General features: G+C 39.4%; 1 protein-coding gene across 1 annotated transcript; it reads left to right on the top strand.

Moving 5' to 3' along the window:
• The first annotated feature begins 335 nt into the window (after positions 1 to 335).
• Positions 336 to 17,564, top strand: AEBP2 (AE binding protein 2). The gene is made up of 8 exons (XM_075602968.1): positions 336 to 566; positions 1,527 to 1,634; positions 5,089 to 5,275; positions 5,602 to 5,652; positions 7,204 to 7,328; positions 12,168 to 12,235; positions 13,987 to 14,100; positions 15,305 to 17,564. Exons 1-8 carry the CDS (start codon positions 375 to 377, stop codon positions 15,336 to 15,338), a joined length of 879 nt encoding a protein of 292 aa, XP_075459083.1. The 5' UTR covers positions 336 to 374; the 3' UTR covers positions 15,339 to 17,564.
• The last annotated feature ends 2,559 nt before the right edge of the window (positions 17,565 to 20,123 follow it).

Genomic DNA, 20,123 nt, shown 5'->3' with positions numbered 1-20,123 from the left:
ACTGGCATTGTAGAGAACAATCCTAAGATTTGAATATCCATGTAATTGAAATATTTTTATCCAAGCATTCATCACTTGCTTTTTTGTCCTTAATGTGACTGCTGCTGCTGATTGGATATGATACTTTCTGTGTCCCGTAGTAATGTTCCTAAAGGGAAAGTGAGGTTGTCTTCATAGCAGCTACCAAATATTCTAGCAAAAGCTTTCTCAACCTTGTATTTTAGCCTTATTTTGCCCCCAATTTTAATCGATGCTCCATCAGTGTTGAAATAACTTCTTGTCTTGTGACCTAAAGACTCTAAAAAAAATAAATAAAAAAATGTTAAAAATTACTTGTTTTTTTATTTTTTATTTGAAGCATAAGCAGTACTCTGATGGATGTAGACAGCACAATTTCCAGTGGTCGTTCAACTCCTGCAATGATGAATGGACACGGACTCGCAGCTTCAGCAAGCAAAAGCATTTCTTACAATTGCTGTTGGGACCAGTGCCAGACCTGCTTCAGTTCCAGTCCTGATCTTGCTGATCACATTCGTTCCCTTCATGTGGATGACCAACGTGGTGGAGTGAGTTCAGTTTTTCGACCTCTTTGTGGTCAAGTTAACCCGCTTTATTTCAGTGTTTTTTGCTGGAAGATACAGTGTTTTTAATGGTGAAGACTGGATGAGTCAAGTCCATGTACAAAGTCGCATGGATAAACTTGCTAACAAAGGATAATATACACTCTGGCACCAATATTCATTATTTGCTTACATCTAATCATCGCTGTGGGCTTTTGACTTATATATTTGACTTCTTCGTAACAGAAGACCTGGTAGAGAAAAATAGATTGCGCTATAGCTTACTGTTTTTCTTCTAGGACACACTCCACGGCTGTGTAATTCCCAGAGCTAGCCTTGGATTTCACATACACTTTTATAATATTAACCCCAATGTTAGGGTACCTTGGGGTTCAGCCCCCAAGACGCAAGGATAGTTCCAATGATGCCTGGTGGCTTTTTTCCTTTTATAGGAAAGGAGCAGTCAGGGTATGGGTAATGAAGACAAGAAACAGAACTGTAGGCAGCCAAAACAAGTTGTTTGGCATTTAAAAATATATATTCTCATCAAGATCAGCTACTATAGGTAATCTTCTTGAGCATTGGATTGTGTACTTCAATTTTTATTTTTTAAGCACTCTAATTTTCTTATCCTACTTATTTAGATAAGGGATCATTTTGTCTTATTCATCTATTGAAATATTATATTGATTTTCAAGTTTTTCCTTTTACATTTGCTTTGATTGTGGACGTTCTTAAGGAAACTGTATATTTAGTTTGCCCAGTAATGGTTGTTGTGATTCAGTTAAGTTTATTTATTATTTTTACTTTGTACAGGCTGTATATGGTCAAATGATTAAAATATTTTATTATTTGGAGTATTTTGATTCACTTTTGATATGTAAATCATATATTTAACACCCTAAGCTATTTTTGTTTGTCATTTTAATATTGTAGCATTTCTAACTTGCATTTTTCTTCAAACAGGTCTATGTTTGCTTTTGGAAAGGGTGCAAGGTATATAATACACCTTCAACTAGCCAAAGTTGGCTACAAAGGCACATGTTAACACACAGTGGAGATAAACCTTTCAAGGTAAGAAGAAAAATATATTTGTAGAACCCAATATTTAGATTTGTTTTATTTCCTTCCAGTGAGATTGTAATAGTTGGCTCTCAGATTGTATGGTTGGAATATAGAATAGTTGGCTCTCAGAGTCAGATTCTTCATTCCTCCTGTGTGTCCCCAGACAGTTGTAATGAAGCTGTGGAGTTTAGTGCAACTCCTCTCTGGTTCATTTAAACTGCTCTAGCATGGAGGAGAAAAGGGCAACTGTCTCCATGCTGCTTAGATGTCATGCAGTGAAAATAAATTGATGTTTGTGTGTGTGTAAATATTTGTATGTGCCTCTATTTGTGTGTGTACTCATCATCCCCTGTTGATCCACTGCTGGATAAGGCCTCCCCATGGAATGATCTTCCGTGTACTGCTGTTGCAAGCCTCTCTTGGCTGCAGCCTCACATTTTACGTTTGGTCTTTGTCTTTTGATATGCTTTGGAATAGTTGAGCACCATCCCTCTCCAATTATGGTCATTTATTCTTGTGATATGTCCAGCCCTCTGCCATTTTAACTTCTTCACCCTAGTGATGTCACAGACTTTTTTTGGGTTTCAAACGCATTAATTTTCCTATCTCTTCAAGTAATACGAAGCATAAATCTCTCCATACTTTGAGTTGTCTAAAGCTTCTGAATTGTCTTCGCATTTAGGGTCCAAGTTTCCCAACAATTTCCTTTTGATGCACAGTGGAAGGATGCCTTGAACAATTGTCTCTAAAATGTTCTTCGTTCCATCTTAATTCTCCTATTGATTTCAGTTGAAAGGTTCCTATCTATTGATACTTGCCTGCCAAGGTAGACCTAGTCTTTGCCTTTCAGTGATATTACATTTATTTTGATACCTGTATAGATGACAGATTTGTTTAACTTCATTTTGGTCTTGAGATTCATATGGAAGCCCACCGTACTATCTTCAGCAAGCCTCTGATTTGTTGCCAGAGGGCTTGTGGCAAAAACAACAATGTAATCTGTAAATCGTTGGTGCCTAAGGCTGCACTTATAGTGCCCGCGACGGCGACGCAACGTCGATCAAACAAAACAATTCACACTGTCGCTTGCGCTTATAGTAAGCGTGACGGAGCGTCTGGAAAATTGGTAGCATGTGACTGTCTCTTAACCAATCAAATTGCGCGGCCCACCCCCTTTAGTGACGTCACTAGCGACCGTCGCTAAAAAACTCATTACAACTATCACGGGTGGCGACGGGTGACGTCATCGGTCGCCATCGCCAGCACTAAGTGCGGCCATAGGTATTCACAGTTTATTTTTATTTTTTTCCTCCCCTTTTTCCTTACTGTCTTAAACAATTCTTGAAGGCATTCTGTGTAAAGCTGTGGTGACACGGTGTCCCTGTTGCACTCCTTTGCTGATCTTTATCTTTCTTATATATTCAGGTAATCTAATGGTTGACATGGCATTCTTGTAAATGTTCCATATAATATCAATGTAAGCTTCAATACTGTCAATGCCTTTAAAACCGCAGGGATGTAAATCGAATCTTTGGGAAATCATTTCTTGTACTAGTTTGATGTGGTCCATTGTGTTGCACCCACTACAAACACCTGGTTGTTCTCTAGGCTGGGCATGGTCTGTTGCAGCCGATTTAGTGATTGTTTGTAAAAAACCTGGTAAGTTTTTGACTGGAAGCAGTGCGATTTACACAGTAGTTCTTGAGATGGTCTGTCTCCTTGTGGATGAGAATAATTATGGCATTACGCCATTGTTTTGGAATGTTTCTGTTCTTGAAGCAGCATGCAATGATTTTCTCTGCTACTTTATTAGCTTCTTCCAAGATTTCAGGTGTAATTCCATCTTCCAGCCTTCCCCTTCTTCATGGATTTTATTGCCTCTTCTGGGATGACGCATGGTACATCATTGGGGATTTATGCCCTGTGTTACTGTACCTGTTATCTGTGTTCTTGTACAATTTAATGTACAGTAGAAGTTCTTGTCATTTGGAATGTCATTAACTTTTTCACAAATGGCATTTGCCCTTCCTTAGTCTTTTTCGAATTCTTGAATGTTGTACAAGCAAGTGGTATACGTTTTCATATCAAGCTAATGGCTTAAAATCTTATTTTAATAATGAAAAATACCCTTTTCGGTTTTACTGCAGAGTGTATTACATTATTACATCCGTATCTTTCAAATCGTGGCTCTAAAATTCTTTATTTCGTATTGCCGACTCACTGATGTCACAAGCAATATTCATTTAAAAGTAAATAGCGGCTTTGAGTTTTTCTGTTCTGCAACTCCGTTTAGTTATGAAACTGATAATTATGTAAAGTGTAGCTCTTCTGATTAAGGGCTGCAAAATATTTTTTTTTTACTTTTTATGCAAGAAATTTTAAATCATGGAAAATGGGTTAAGTAGTCATCAACCGAAAATGAAACCTCATTGAGTCACAAGTGCCACAACGGACCAGGGCTGTACACTTTTGAGGGTTTTGTGGCTCTTGCCATATAAGTCTCCATCTATCTGTTACAGGAAAACAAAATACGTTGACATGTTTAAAATGTACAGTATATCAGTAGATGGTTAATTAAAACACATTTAATATTAGATAAAAATATATTCGGGGAAAGTACAAGGAGTTTTCAAAATAACTATTCATCCAAAGGGCAGTGCAAAGGACTTGGGCCATCCCTTAAGGTTGGAGGAATGGATATTTCACCAGCAACAAAGGAAAGGGCTCTTTACAGTAAGGGCAGTTACAGAGTGGAATTCATTACCCATGGAGACTGTGATGGCAGATACAGGAGATATCTTCAAAAAAAGTTAGACCTCTTTTTAGAAAGGAAAGGTATACAGGGATATTCCAAATAAGTAAACATGGGAAGCATGTTGATCCCAGGGAATAATCTGATTGCCAATTCTTGGAGTCAGGAAGGAATTAATTTACAGAGGCCCCGCGCACACTTCCCGAATACATTTCAATTAATGCCGGGGGAGCTGCAGGGCCTCTGTAAACCTCACTTACCTTGATTCAGATGCTCCTGGTGACGTGGCGTCAAATGAACGGGCCATGAGACGTCACGTTGCCAGGACATCTGAATTAAGATAAGAGAGGGGGAATGCCAGCAGGGGGGCGCAGGGGAAAAAGATTGCGCTTCCCTGGTCTAAATTTAGCATACGTTGAACTTGGTGAACGAATGTGGTTTTTTTTCAACCCCATCTACTATGTAACCTAACTATGTAACATTCACAAAATTATTTTGATGGAGTTTAATTTGGTCCTTGTAAAATATTCAATTTGATCAAAGTTCTTGAGGAGAAATAAATGACCATTTTTGTGTTAAGATTTGTTTCTGTTGTATATAACATGCTATGTAACGTGTGTGTGTGTGTGTGTTGCTATGTAACGCATCTTGTATTGTTTCAGTTTGTGTGTGTGTATAACATGTTATTCAACGCATCTTGTATTGTTTCAGTGTGTTGTTGGCGGCTGCAATGCCAGTTTCGCTTCTCAAGGGGGATTAGCTCGACATGTGCCCACTCACTTTAGCCAGCAGAACTCTTCAAAAGTCTCCAACCATCCAAAGTCCAAAGAGGAATCTCCTTCAAAAGCTGGAATGCTGAAAAGGAGGAAGCTGAAGAACAAAAGAAAGCGTTCACTGTGTATGTATTTAACCTATCCAATCAATCTGGGTCTAAATGATCCACCATCCCACATTTAAGAAGCATAAGTTCTTCTGCAAAGTTAAATAATTGATTTGAAGGAACAGTGCAGAATATGCCAAATATGGTTTGTAGTATTTGTTAATATCCTAATTATAGTGTTTAATTATGTTGACACTTTTCCTGTTCCACGTTTTTTCTAGAATAGCTTTCTTTGAAAATACTGAAATGTGTAACATCTGAAACAAAGGTGTTATGGTTAAGATGATATTGTTATTTATATAACATAACTAGTCCGTCTTTCTCTATTTCTTTCTGGATATCAGCGGCATCACTAGGAACATCTCCTTATTCTACTACCACAGTACAACTGAAAGGTAGATACATTTTCCATCTTATTGCCTGTCCGACTAGATAAGGTTGTGTGTAAGAGATTTGTCTCAGAGTAGGTACTGAAGGGGAAACCATTGAGAGCAAGATCTTTTGCTCGTCTGAGCGAGAACAATATATGGGGGGCAAAATACATAAATATGTAACTATGAAAAATGATTTACAAATATATTTTTGTCTCATTCTGTGGCCCAAGGACCGCGTTATAACGGGGTTCAGCTGTACTTGTTTTCTGAAGGTTTAACATAGTAATGTTTGGATGCAGTTGTACATTAGACTCGCTGAACCTACAACAAACTTCACAAAGGATGGATGTTAATGCAGCTTTTCTTCAGAAATGTGAGTGGCCACGAATTCCCGGAATAGTTTTATGCACCGTTTTCAACGTGCTTTATTTTGGTGTTGTAATTTATTTGGTGAAATACCTAAATATTACCACCTTTTTTGAGAAAAAAAAAATCCATTTTTCAGAGCGCAAAGATTGTAGAGTATACATTTATTTTCGCTTGTCAGCACGTCTCTGTGTTGGGTAAATTGTTAGAATGATTGTGCACAAATCTGAGAAATAGGACTGTAGTATTGTGTTTTCATTTTTTTTAATGTAGTTTACATTGCGCAGCGGTATCAAGTCGTGGATGTTTTATCCTGATATATTTTTTATACGTATGTATTGGTTTCTTTTTAATGATGCATTGTCATCAATAAACTCTCCTGCTTTGTATTTTATATTTAGTCTATAATATGAGTAGCAAAGAAAAGATCATTTAACCAATAAACCAATAGTTTCAGCAGATATAACCTGGATAGTTTGAAGCAAGTTGACATTAAACAGCTGCTGGTTTTATTTTCACTTTTGTTACTGAACTTTTGCACTCCGATGTTAATTGTTGTATGATTTGTTCAGCTTTACTTGGCTGGTTCGCTTTGTTAGTTGTACAGTTATAGAAGTATAAGCTTAAAAGTATTTGTATGTGTATGTTCACTGAATCCACTGTCAAATAAAGGGTTATTTTGGCAGTGATGAGGTTTAAACTGTTTTCTTTTTTTAAACGAATGCAGGAAAATTGTAGCTTTTTTTTAGTGACAATGAAAACATTTATGAGCCCGTGGTCTCTTGTGTGGAATATATGGTTGTACAGTAAATATGAAAACATAACATAAGACAAAGCTTTGCAGTGGTTTTTATATTTTGCCTGTTACAATTTGCCAGATGCTCTCTAGTCCTGGGAAATATGATTACATTAAACCGAGGCACTCCTTCTTAGACTACATATTATTTAACATAGATTTCAGGGGCAAGGGGCGTACCGGCCGTGACATCCGAAAACAAATAAATGGGTGCGTAAATCTGATAAGTTCATCGTGTAACTTGTTACGAATCGGGGGGCTTTCACAACTTTTCATTTAGTATTAAGTTGACTTGTTTTTACTCTTCATTCAATTTTTAAAAATGTGTAACAGCATTTGTTTGACATTTGTAACATTTCCAGACACTAACTTGATTTGTATTTTGTTTTGATTTTATGCATTAATTCCAGCAAGACCACATGACTTTTTTGATGCACAAACACTGGATGCTATACGACATCGCGCCATCTGCTTCAACATTTCTGCTCAGATAGAAAGCTTAGGGAATGGCCACAGTGTTGTCTTCCACAGCTCCGTAAGTATGCCATATAGTCTTCTCATTAGTCCAATAAAGCGCACAGTTAGCAATGTATTGTACGCGTCTGACTTGTTCTGCATTATTTGTGATCAGTTCCACAAGTTTTTATTTATTTTTAACCAAGACCTCCTGCCTAGATATTTCCTATAACGACCGTTTGGTTCAGTAAAAGGCTGTATTTAATGAATTACTGGCTCCTCTGGTGTGAAAAGGTTAAAAGATTTTGATCTGATCCATTTTCTAACTCTCTATTGAGTTGAAAAAATGCTTATTTTTAAGAAGAAATTTTTTAGATCTTAAAAAGATTTTTTTCAGGCACCTATATTTCAATTAACTTAAATATGCCGCTGCTTCTAGTCCACAATGGGGAGTTGGGAGTTGGGTCTGTCCATTAAAGTGCCCCCCCCCCCCTTTAGCACATTCTAACACCTATTAAGTATCTGTAAATATTTGTTTGCAGTTTAGTGTGTAACCCCGATGCTGAGAGGCTTGCTTTCCTCTGGCTGCTCTCTTTTGTGGTCAGTCAGAGCCCCCTCTCTCCCTTTGTCAGGTAAAGGAAACACTTGCTTAGCAAAGACTTCCCCATTCAGGGGCCCCATAGGAATTCAACTTTCCAAAAAAAAAAAATGAAAGCAGCCAAGTGTTTGCTATTAGCATAGTTAGATAAGTTTAGGGAAGCTAGCTAGGCTGATTATTTCTTTACCCAGGCTTGTTTTCCTGCGTGGCTGTGCGGGATGGCCCTTATAAAGACCTGTTTTTACATGTTTTGTACTTGTTTCAGAGGATTGTCAAAATGAGCCTCACTAAGATGTAAATTCTAATAAAATAATGATATTCAAAGAGTATGCACATATGTACTGTAGCTTGTCAAATGCGTTGATAACGCTGGGGAACGCCAATCGCGCGCACTGCTTACTGCACACCATATGAACCCAAACGTCCATTTAAAGCGGCAATTCGCAACAGGGAGTTTGGGAATCCCTAGAGCAGGGGTGCGCAAAGTTTGAGAGCTGCGCCCCCCTGCCTGGCAGCCCCAACGTTCGCGGCGCCCCTCTGCTATGACCCAGCATCAAATGACGCCGCGGGTTGTGTGACGTCACGTGACACCGCAGCGTCATTTGTCGCTGCGTGGCCATGGCGATGCGTTGCTGAAGAGCAACGCAGACCGCAGGTGTTACCGAGGTCTCATGCGCCTCCCCTGGCATTTCATTTAAATGCCATGGGGAAGGGCGCGGATGTGTCTGTAACCGCTGCGCCCCCTCCCCCCCCCAGAAAATCTTGCTCCCCCCAGTTCGCGCACCCCTGCCCTCCCTACAGGTTTGTGACGTGTCTCCAAGGGGTTAGCCAAAAAATATCTACTAGCTGATCCGAGGCAGGACAGGGGGGTCCTGAGCCCGTGTGGGGACTGCGCACGTAGTAAGGCCCCAAACTGCACCTTAGCATGGGGGTTATATCTGTCTCAGCAGGAGCTGCCAAAGTTGCTCATACAATGCTTTGCATCCACAGCGGCAAGACATGGTGGGATGTGATTTTGGAAACTCTCGCAGTGAGTGTCTGCTATTCTCCCCCATGTGGTCTGCACACACTGGCAGTTTGGGGTGTTAAATCTGTTCTCCCGCCCCCACAAGCTTAGTACACAGACTGCCTGGGATCGATCATACTAGTTTGGTAGCGAAGTCAATGTGATTTCACACACATGCTGTGTCTTTAAGAGCAAATGGCAAAAGAAACTCAAACACTCAAAACATCAAGCTTTTTGTTTAATCGGCTCATTCTTTTCTTAATCATTAGGAAGCACATTTTACGAAGAGGATAGTAAAGTAAAATAATTCGAACACAACTGCTGATATTGTAACAATATGACAAATACACGTGCCATAACATGTTGTAACAATATAACAAATACACCTGTCATGAGATATTGTAACAATATAACAAATACACACACCATGACATACAGTATTGTAACATATGACAAATGCACGTGCCATGAGACATTGTAACCATGTGCCACATTCCATCACACACGCGTGTCCTTGTTTAATGGAAGTTCCACGTGACAGTAATATCTTCTTACTGTAACATAAACTAGAAATGGATTTAAAGAGCTGGCTAACGATGAAATATTTTTGGGTACAGATGGTTAATGTATATTTTGAAATCCCGTATTTCAGTGGGTTCCTTTATTGGTTACCTCACAATGTATCGCTGAGTTCAGACGGGCTGCGATGCGACGTGTGCGCGCACGCTCGCCGCTCTTTCGCTGGGGTGGGTGGGAGTTTTCAAACTGAAAACGACCCCCGGCGGTGAAATACAACGTTGCTGCTGCTGCACGTGAAGAACACAACTGAAGTTGTGATTTGAAGCGGCAGCCACGTCACGTGTGCTTCGCCAGCCACGTCACGTGTGCTTCGCCAGCCACGTCACGTGTGCTTCGCCAGCCACGTCACGTGTGCTTCGCCAGCCACGTCACGTGTGCTTCGCCAGCCACGTCACGTGTGCTTCGCCAGCCACGTCACGTGTGCTTCGCCAGCCACGTCACGTGTGCTTCGCCAGCCACGTCACGTGTGCTTCGCCAGCCACGTCACGTGTGCTTCGCCAGCCAATCGCAAACACAGGTTTTTTTTTTAAAGTTCCGCTTCTAATCGCGCCATTCTGCCTGCTGTGGGTGAGCACACATCGCCCAGCAGAGAGGCGCAGACGCGCGCTAGGGTAGCAGCCAGTCTGAGCTCAGCCTCAGAATTAGTTGGCTTGCTTTACTTTGTGTTAGGTGAAAGGATTCAGCTGCTTAGTTTATGGAAATCTACAAGTTTTGCAATGTTGGCTAAAATGTCTCCATACAATAGACATTTCCCCTAATATTTATGACTTATTGTAAGTATTTGTCTTAATACAAGCTTCAGTTCGTTCATTTACTTTTGGCCATTGCTGTTAGACGGCCGACATCAATGTTTTTACTCCTGATCTTTTTCAACTTGGGAAATTACTGTTCAACAAGTAACTTTTGACCGGAGAAAAGACATACCGTTTATACACAGGAAGAAAATATACAGGCTAGATTTACATATTCAAGTAGGCTGTTACTGTAATAATCATCTCCCCCAACTAAAAGACCAAATCTGCCACCCCCAGAACTTGTAGCTCAGGAAACATGACACGAGTTTCCACTTCGATTACTTTCTCAGCAAGAAGTGAGTTTCTGATGTAAACAGGACCACCAACTAACATCACGGGGTCTGCCCCTTGTCCATGTGCCCTCTGCACCATTTAGCCAGCCCTTGCTGTCACTGGCGCATCACCTGACACCCTGACTAGCACTGGGGAACACTGACATTTGTTGAGGTGGCAGGCATGGTTTCCGTGTATTTTGCCATTTGGCAAATCCTGTTTTTTTCTTTTCTTTTATATACGATTAGAAACATTAGTGAACCGGCAGCATTGGACCTTACGGTCATGTGAAAAATTGAAAAGCCTCCCTCCTGCCCTTCCCCCCCCCCCCCCCCGTCATTTTCTGCAAACGTGTCAGAAGCCTCTGCTCTCTTGTTTTTTGTAGAAATCTGCTTGTTTGGCTTTTCTGGCCTGAGTATTGCCTCGTGTCTGCTTTCAGAATTGGTAAAGACAAACAAGCATACTTTTCATTAAAATACTTTGTCTCTGTATGTTTAATACCTAAATATATATTTTTTAAAAGCTCAAGTTTAGCGCACAAAATTAATTAATATCAATTAAAGTTAAGTTTTTAGTTAGGATGTTCTTTTTGGGAAATCTAAAAGCCTGTTATTTGTAACATAGTAACGGTACACATGCATACTGTTATTTGTAACATAGTAACGGTAAACATACATACTGTTATTTGTAACATAGTAACTGTACACATACATACTGTTATTTGTAACATAGTAACGGTACACATGCATACTGTTATTTGTAACATAGTATCGGTACACATGCATACTGTTATTTGTAACATAGTAACGGTACACATACATACTGTTATTTGTAACATAGTAACTGTACACATGCATACTGTTATTTGTAACATAGTAACCGTACACATGCATACTGTTATTTGTCACATAGTAACCGTACACATGCATACTGTTATTTGTAACATAGTAACTGTACACATGCATACTGTTATTTGTAACATAGTAACTGTACACATGCATACTGTTATTTGTAACATAGTAACGGTACACATCCATACTGTTATTTGTAACATAGTAACGGTACACATGCATACTGTTATTTGTAACATAGTAACGGTACACATACATACTGTTATTTGTAACATAGTAACGGTACACATGCATACTGTTATTTGTAACATAGTAACTGTACACATGCATACTGTTATTTGTAACATAGTAACTGTACACATGCATACTGTTATTTGTAACATAGTAACGGTACACATGCATACTGTTATTTGTAACATAGTAACGGTACACATGCATACTGTTATTTGTAACATAGTAACGGTACACATCCATACTGTTATTTGTAACATAGTAACGGTACACATGCATACTGTTATTTGTAACATAGTAACTGTACACATGCATACTGTTATTTGTAACATAGTAACTGTACACATGCATACTGTTATTTGTAACATAGTAACGGTACACATGCATACTGTTATTTGTAACATAGTAACGGTACACATCCATACTGTTATTTGTAACATAGTAACGGTACACATGCATACTGTTATTTGTAACATAGTAACGGTACACATACATACTGTTATTTGTAACATTGTAACCGTTAGCATGCATACTGTTATTTGTAACATTGTAACCGTTAGCATGCTATCACTTTTATCTTCCTCAGGTAATCGCGAAAAGGAAAGAGGAGTCTGGAAAGGTTAAACTTTTGCTTCACTGGACACCAGAAGATATGTAAGTGGTTAAAATGGGAAATAACACTTCAGAATGTGAATATTTATAATGACACATGACGGAGGAGGGGAGAGCATTAGGCCAACTGTTTTGGGCCGGTTTAGAAGGTGGGTCCGTCTGGCCGATCCCGGAAGTTGGGCTTGACCGGGATTTGAACACGACTTCCAGGGCATTGACCAGGCGCCCTCCCTGCTCAACAATGTGTAACCACCAAACATTTAACCTTCTACATATGCCACGGTTGTGCCCTTTAGCTTAATGTTGGACTGCCCCATAAGCTATTATTTCTTCTAACATTTAAAATCAAATTCCCGACATACTATAGCCTACATTAGGTACTTTTAGGCAAATGGAGGATTGGCTAGCCCTGGTGAAGCCAAGTACTTGGGATCATAGGTGCAGAATCTTACAAATGTGATGCTTTGGGACAGACTCCTACCAATAAGAGCAATGCTGGCGGTGTGGTCGCTGTACTATGCAGGGTAAAGTTCGAGGCCTGGTCCTCAGATTCTTCATAAATACTCTCATCCTCTTGAATATTGGGGGCAGCAGCTTTTTGGTATCACATTTGTTTTTGTATTTAATCATATGAACTTTGCTTACGTTTGTATTTAAAAACTCAGAGAATACTCAAACTTTGATTTGTAAATGTAACAGTATTGTCAAATACACTCCCTGAAAAGTTGGTCCATATATTTCAAAGAATATTTTGCAGTGCTTCCAAAATATATTTGCTTCCAATCACGGCTGCTGATTACAAATGGTCAAGAAGATGAAAACAAAGCTGTCATCTGCCCCTCTTCATTCAGTGCATAAATGGTGCTACAGATCCCACCACAATTACTTCTCTCAGTATGTATGTACTGGTGGAGTATTGAGGGGTGAGGAATGCAGCAAGTTATTGTCCAGATACGATTGTAAACACACAATCACTAGACACACATGCACATCATGTTCTTCAGTGATGTATTGTCGAATGTACTTATTTGCTTATGTGCGATATTAAGGTATTTTTTGTTTGCCGTCCTCTGGATCCATATACTGTAAGAACGGATATAGGATAAAAGTATCTGTCGTCCAAATTTAGCATAGTTTGAACTTGATGGACATATGTAATTTTTCAACCTCATCAACTATGTAACTATGTAAAATTGCCCTTAAAAAGAATAGGGATGGTAGTTCTGGATAGATGTGGTTTGTATAAAGACGTAGGGAACCCACCCAAATATTTACATTTTATTAAAATCTGTTCAGATATGCAGTATACAAAGTATTTTCTAAGTGCCGTTTAAGTATAAACTCAATCCTAATGCTCATTGCGTTTCCAATTTTCCTTTTGTAGCCGTGTATAACTGATGTTTCTAAATGTTTCTACTACATTGCCAGACATTTAGTGAATTGCAGTTAAGCCAGATGTTCTCAACGCCAATCCTTAAGACCCATCCAACAGGTCAGGTTTTAAGGATATCCCTGCTTCAGCACAGAGGACTCAGTCTTCGATTGAGCCACCTGTGCTGAAGCAGGGATATCCTGAAAACCTGACCTGTTGGGGAGGGGTCTTGAGTACTGGAGTTGAGAAGCTCTGAGTTAAGCCACGATTACCACAAGTTATTCTATTTCTGTGTAATAAAGTGCTGCTTTTCATTTCAGCATGCCCTAACGTGCTATTATTCATTAGTTAAAGGATGCTTTAGTTAACATTACTTTCATTTTTAAAGATTACCCCCACCCTTCTCATTGTTTTCTGTTAGTCTCCCAGACGCGTGGGTGAATGAAAGTGAACGACCGCAGTTAAAAACGAAGGTTGTGCACTTATCACAGCTTCCAAAAGACACGGCGTTGCTTCTGGATCCAAACATTTACAGGTATTTAGAGAGCGCTTTAACCTTACCTGGTACTGCACAGGTGAGCTACGGGGACTGGGTGTGTCTTGTCAAAAATGCTTATTTTCTATGGGATGATCGGGCTAATAGTCCTGTTACAGACACATGGAGCCCCATCCAGCCCGTGTGTGAGCGGAGGGGCAGCGGCGGTCATGTAGTTGCTGCTGGGGCGATCACATGAGCACAAATGCCGGCGGCCGCTGGACCTCCGGCACAGAAAAGGTTAATAGGTAATGTTGCAAAGGGAAAAAGAGGACATCCTGGGACATCCAGGACCAGGGGTCTGCAACCTATCAAGGAAGAACCATTTTATAAAAATAAAAAAATTGTCCAAATATTCTGAGCCGTAATACATGCATGAATCCCCCCACACACACAGACATACATGTACCGTTCATACACGGATATACGCTATATAAGCATTAACATACGTCAAACTTTAATCAGAACTGGGGAAAGGAATAAAATGCATCTCTCAACAATAAGTCCCTTCCTTTTTCATTGTTTTTCTGTACAAAACACTTTTTCATTTACAAATACACAATATACACAGACTACCCCCCCCCCCCCCAATACATACATGCAAATATATACACATCTTTGGGCCTGCACCTCTCCCTCCCTGTGCAGCGGGGGCTGGTCGGGCCTCTTGTTCCCGCCGGGCATCTCCCTAGCTGCTGACCTTCCTCCTACACTGTCCCACGCCAGGCCTCTCTGTGACGGTGCACGCCGGAAGTTGCAGTGCACGCCAGGCCTCTCTGTGACGGTGCACGCCGGAAGTTGCAGTGCACGCCAGGCCTCTCTGTGACGGTGCACGCCGGAAGTTGCAGTGCACGCCAGGCCTCTCTGTGACGGTGCACGCCGGAAGTTGCAGTGCACGCCAGGCCTCTCTGTGGCGGTGCACGCCGGAAGTTGCAGTGCACGCCGGCGCAGGATGCCCACCCCGTTGCTAGATTTATTTGCCACATATGTAACTTGTGAAAACATGAAATTCACTACTGTAAAACTACAGTGAAGTCTTGCAAGCATGGGAATGTGATCAATGATCAGAGCATACAACTGCACTAACAGCACTGCATATCCGCCTGGCACATTTTGTGACTGCCTTTCCGAAGATATAATCTGAAAGGTATCTGGGTTTGTATTAATGCATTTGGTCCTTGACTTGCGTGTCCTTTCATTGCAGAACAGTGCCTGAGAAGTGGTTGAAAAGGAGGTAAAAAGCGAGGAAGCAGGAAGTCTGCAGTCTTAATCACTGACAACTCTTTAGATTAAAAGTTGCACACATTTCTTAGGTGATATTTATGCTTAGTGTAAACATTCTGTGAATGCAATTAATGCTTGTCGTGGCGTGTGTGTATATATATATACTGTGTGCTTAAACACCCACATTACTGTCATGGATTGATTCAGTGTACGACAGAACACTCTTCTGGCTCCTTAGTGAAACGGCATGTAAAAGGCTTTGCATGTTTGCTGCTTTGAGATGCGTTTCTTTAGTTAGTTGTTTGCAGTAGTTTGTATTAAAGAAAAAAACAATTGAAACTCGCCTTACAAATTGCTTAGGATTTGTGAATTGGAAGATATTTGGAGAAAACAACTCTTATCCAAAGTGACCCAAAGTCAAGGATATAAGCAAGCTACAAGCAAGATGGTTAGCCTTTCTTGCATTGTACAATTACATAGTAATCTGTTGGGTGTTCGCAAGCCCAAGAACCATCCCACAAAAGTAAGACGTTCGAGGCCAACTTGGGTTAAATACGTATCATTTTAAATAACATACTGAATATGTTCCGAACCTATATGATACCTCTTGGTTAAGAGGCTAAAAAGTGTTACTGTGGATCTCTCCAGGACAAGTTAACAAGTCCATTTTTAAACTGATATGCGATCGTGTAACGGAATTAAGACTCTGCTCTACCATTGCATATAGCCTTTTTGAAGCAAAGAACTAGATTTTTTTTTTTACTAATATGGCTTGAAATATGTCAATAAAATAGTTTTTTGATTATCCCCCCTTTCCAGCTGTAAAATAAATAAAATCTAGCATTTTAATTACATCTAGAAAATAAATGTATTATGCACCAAAGTATGCTATATGAAAGATAAAACCATTCTCTTGCTTAATATGCAGAGTCATGATATATATTTTTTAACTTGCAAAAGAATAGAAACTAGTGTTATTTGCTGGCCTTGTCATAGATATTAGAGCATTTGCTTGTAAATAATACAGCAGATTTGTAATATATTTTTATATTCTGAAATGTACCTGTAGATTTCTTTTTGTTTTTTTTTGTTTTTTCTTTTAGAAGCATGGGAATTATTGTAAATATTATGTTAGAAATAATGTTGAAGGAAATTCACTAGTGCCGCCAGAAGATTTTTTTTTTTTTTTTTAAAGCACCTTCTAACAATAAAAATGCATTTGCAAACAAAATGGATTATTTGGTACTGTTTATAAATTTATAAAACAAGACTTTAATCCAGAGTGTTTGTCTAAAGAAAATTGATAGCTGTAGCCTTTTGCTGTGGACATACAGAAGTAAAATATATTGCTTTTAAGGCCACCTTATAGTTTTTTTTTTTTTAATAAGCCGTTCATTATTTTTTCATTATTAATCTGAAAAAATAATTTGAGCACAGATTGTCAATTAATATAGTTTTTATATTTTGTCTAGCAGCCCAAACATATTTTCACATCAAATCTGCTTCCATAGTTAAACTATCAATAATGTTTAATATTAACAAAAATATTCAGGAAAGGTTCGTTTAAGGGTGAAATGTTACATAGGAACAATTTAAACTAATGGCAGGGATTAGATTTCAGAGGCGATGAAAAAAAAATGATGGGTATAATTTTTTTTTAACTTTTCTATGGTTTGAAATTTTCCCTTTAATTGTAAAGTCTGCATGTGAAGGCTTGTGCATTGTCAATCAATTAATGTCTGTACCTAATAATAACGTATCCCGTCCCCTGCCTTTAAGTAACCACTTAAGAAATGGGAGCTAGGACCATAATAAAAAAGGGTAGTAAAATACAACCAGAACTTCAGTTTATACTGTTTATATGAAAAATTGTCAACAATTATACCTGTTTGTATTGGGAAGTCATCAATTTTCCCAGTTTTAAACACATCGGCCAATTGGTTACATTTGATCCTAAGTGGAACTGCACCTTTATCTGTAGCATTGCCTGTGTGATATTGTGACCATTGTTGTGTAACCACCTCCATCCCTGCGCGCTGAAAGTAGCACTTCATGTTCCCCCACTACTATATTTTGTATTTTAGCCGTGATCCTAAACTTGTGTGCTATTTCCCCAGATAACTTGCTGTACAATGACGATGTATTACGTTGTAGTTCTTATTTTTGTGACTTTGTTGGCCTGCTGTCACGGTACGGTCCTTCATGGATTATTTCTTTTTCAATAAAATATTTGAAGTCAATCATCTTTAGCACTGTGGTAATGAATTATGTTGTTTTGCAGTTAATGATTTGTGTATTTACCATCTGAAACAAATTAAATCAAAGTAGGGATGGCTGCTGTTCTACTAACATTACATGAGTGAAAGCAGATCTTGTAGCTACATTTTACTTTGCAGTGCTCCGCTGTCCTAAGTGCGGGGCCCCCATGTGCAGTGGGGCCCCCATGTGCAGCGGGGCTTCCTCTGCCCCGTGTGCAGCGGGGCCCCCCGTGTGCAGTGGGGCTTCCTCTGCCCCGTGTGCAGCGGGGCCCCCATGTGCAGCGGGGCCCCCTCTGTTTTCGGTCCTACAACATTCATTCCCATCAGAACACTTGCTTTTATATTAGCTGTGCTTCTGATATATTTAGACATACACAATGCAGTGGTCGGGCCTTTTCTATTTAAATTATTTCATGTACAGTCCGCAATGTTCTCGTATGTATGTGTCTTTATTTATATAGCGCCATTAATGCACATAGCGCTTCACAGTAGTAATACAAGTGACGAATTATATAAATAACATACAAATAACAGATCATGGGAATAGAATAAGTGCTTCAGACATAAAGTAACATTTAAGAGGAGTCCCTGCTACAAAGTGCTTACAATCTAATTGGTCAGACAACCAGCAATGAAGTTAAAACCGCAGTTGTCTTTAGAGAATTGAAAAAATAAGTTGACAGAACTCTAGTCACAAAGCCCTTCTCACAGGGTTTGCACATGCAATATGAGATTAATCAATACTGGGAGATGCAAATGCATTTAATGGAGTTTAATCAATAGGCCCCGATGTGTTTTTGTTTTACTTGCAAGAGCAACCACTAGGTTTACTTCTGCTAAGATAGTTACTTCTCCCAAAACGTGCAGCAAGCGAGAACACGAATAAGCTTAGTATTTGAATTCACAGCACACCGCTCACTAGAATCCAAATAAAGAAATTCTTAGATCAATAAATAATGCCTAATTGCCCAGAGTTGGCAATTGGTGCAACCTATGTACTAGGGTTGATGGATACCAAATAGATGAATAACTGACACAAGTTCGGTGAAACATCAATAGAAAGTACATTTAATGGTGCACTCCTAGGCTAATTTTTACATTTGGTGACTACATGAAGTGAAGAATGGTTGAATGCCAGGTTGAACATCAAACATCACCTAATTTTGATCGAATAGACTAGCAAAATATGCCATAATCTTACACCTCCATTACCCAAATCCATACAGACTCTCTAAAAACAGGGAACTAATGATCAGGCCAGCAGACAAGGGGTACAACGTTCCGAATATGAGAAAGATGGGTGCTCCAAAGATGGTGAAACTTTGACGCAATAACATCCATAAATACAAATATAGGACTCCTAAACTGACTATACTACGGAGTGGGTATATACTGATGAGTGACCTGTGAGTGACCAGTCCTTGATAAAATACTCCCTGATAAAGGACATTTGTGTCTGAAACACGGAGGACTTTTTCCACCTCTTTGGGTGATGTGTTTTTTACTTGTGCTGAATAAATAGAACCTTATTTTTATACCACCTGACTCCCTGGCAGTGCGCTGTTTTCTCCCTTTTTCTCTATCAGCAGATTTTTCTCTCACCAAATTACAGTGACTATAGGACTGAATTATTAAACCAACTTTCTGATCCCAAAACATACTCTGCTTGGACAAATGACCCCACTTTAAGCTTAAAAAACATCGATTCATTACTTAATTTGGTTCTACAAAACAGTTGGATCTCTAAACCTACATTTTACTTTCTAATCCAATTGGAAAAAACAATCATATACACTACCCGAAATGCATAAATCCCTCACCACCCCGTCTGGATGCCCAATTATCAGCAATGGGATCTGTATCACAACCTATTTCTCAGTGTCTTGACTTTCTCCTTCACCCATGTGTACAGAAGCTTCCCACATCAAAAAGACACAAACTCACTTTTAAAGAAATTGCTGCAATTTAGAACTACAACTTGTAACCCTGGATATATGTAGTTTATACACAGTGAAGGGGTTAATTCAGGGAAAAAGCTGATCACTGACTATCGATTTATAAATGAGCCCCCTGTTGAATATTTCATCAGCCTTCTCGGTTGGATTCTTACTGATAATTACTTTGAGAATAAATACTACCTATAAGTATCTGGTACAGCAAGGTAGAATTGAAAGCCACGAGGGACCGTTTTCATGTAAGGGGTTATCAGCAAGAAGACGTAACCAATAGTATGCAGCGTGTTTGCGATCTGTAGTATAAAAATGAACGTTGATGCAAACTGGTTACTTCTGAACGAGACGGAGGTGCAAAGAACATCGCTTTCCAATAACCACAACCTACTCTATGGCTTCTAGATCTCTCCAGAGGGCAGTATTGGACAATTGGCCTATGTTGGCCGCAGAGTGCCAGAATTGCTACAACATAAGCCTTTGATGAGTTACTGACATGGTAGAAACTTTAGGGACCACTTGGACTTCTACAGTGTGCACAATTATCACATCAATTCGGCTGTTTCAAATGCCCCAATTGCACCAACTGCCG

This window comes from Ascaphus truei, chromosome 5 (genome assembly GCF_040206685.1).
Source record: "Ascaphus truei isolate aAscTru1 chromosome 5, aAscTru1.hap1, whole genome shotgun sequence".
Lineage (NCBI taxonomy): Eukaryota > Metazoa > Chordata > Amphibia > Anura > Ascaphidae > Ascaphus > Ascaphus truei.
This window is presented reverse-complemented; position numbering and strand designations above follow the sequence as displayed.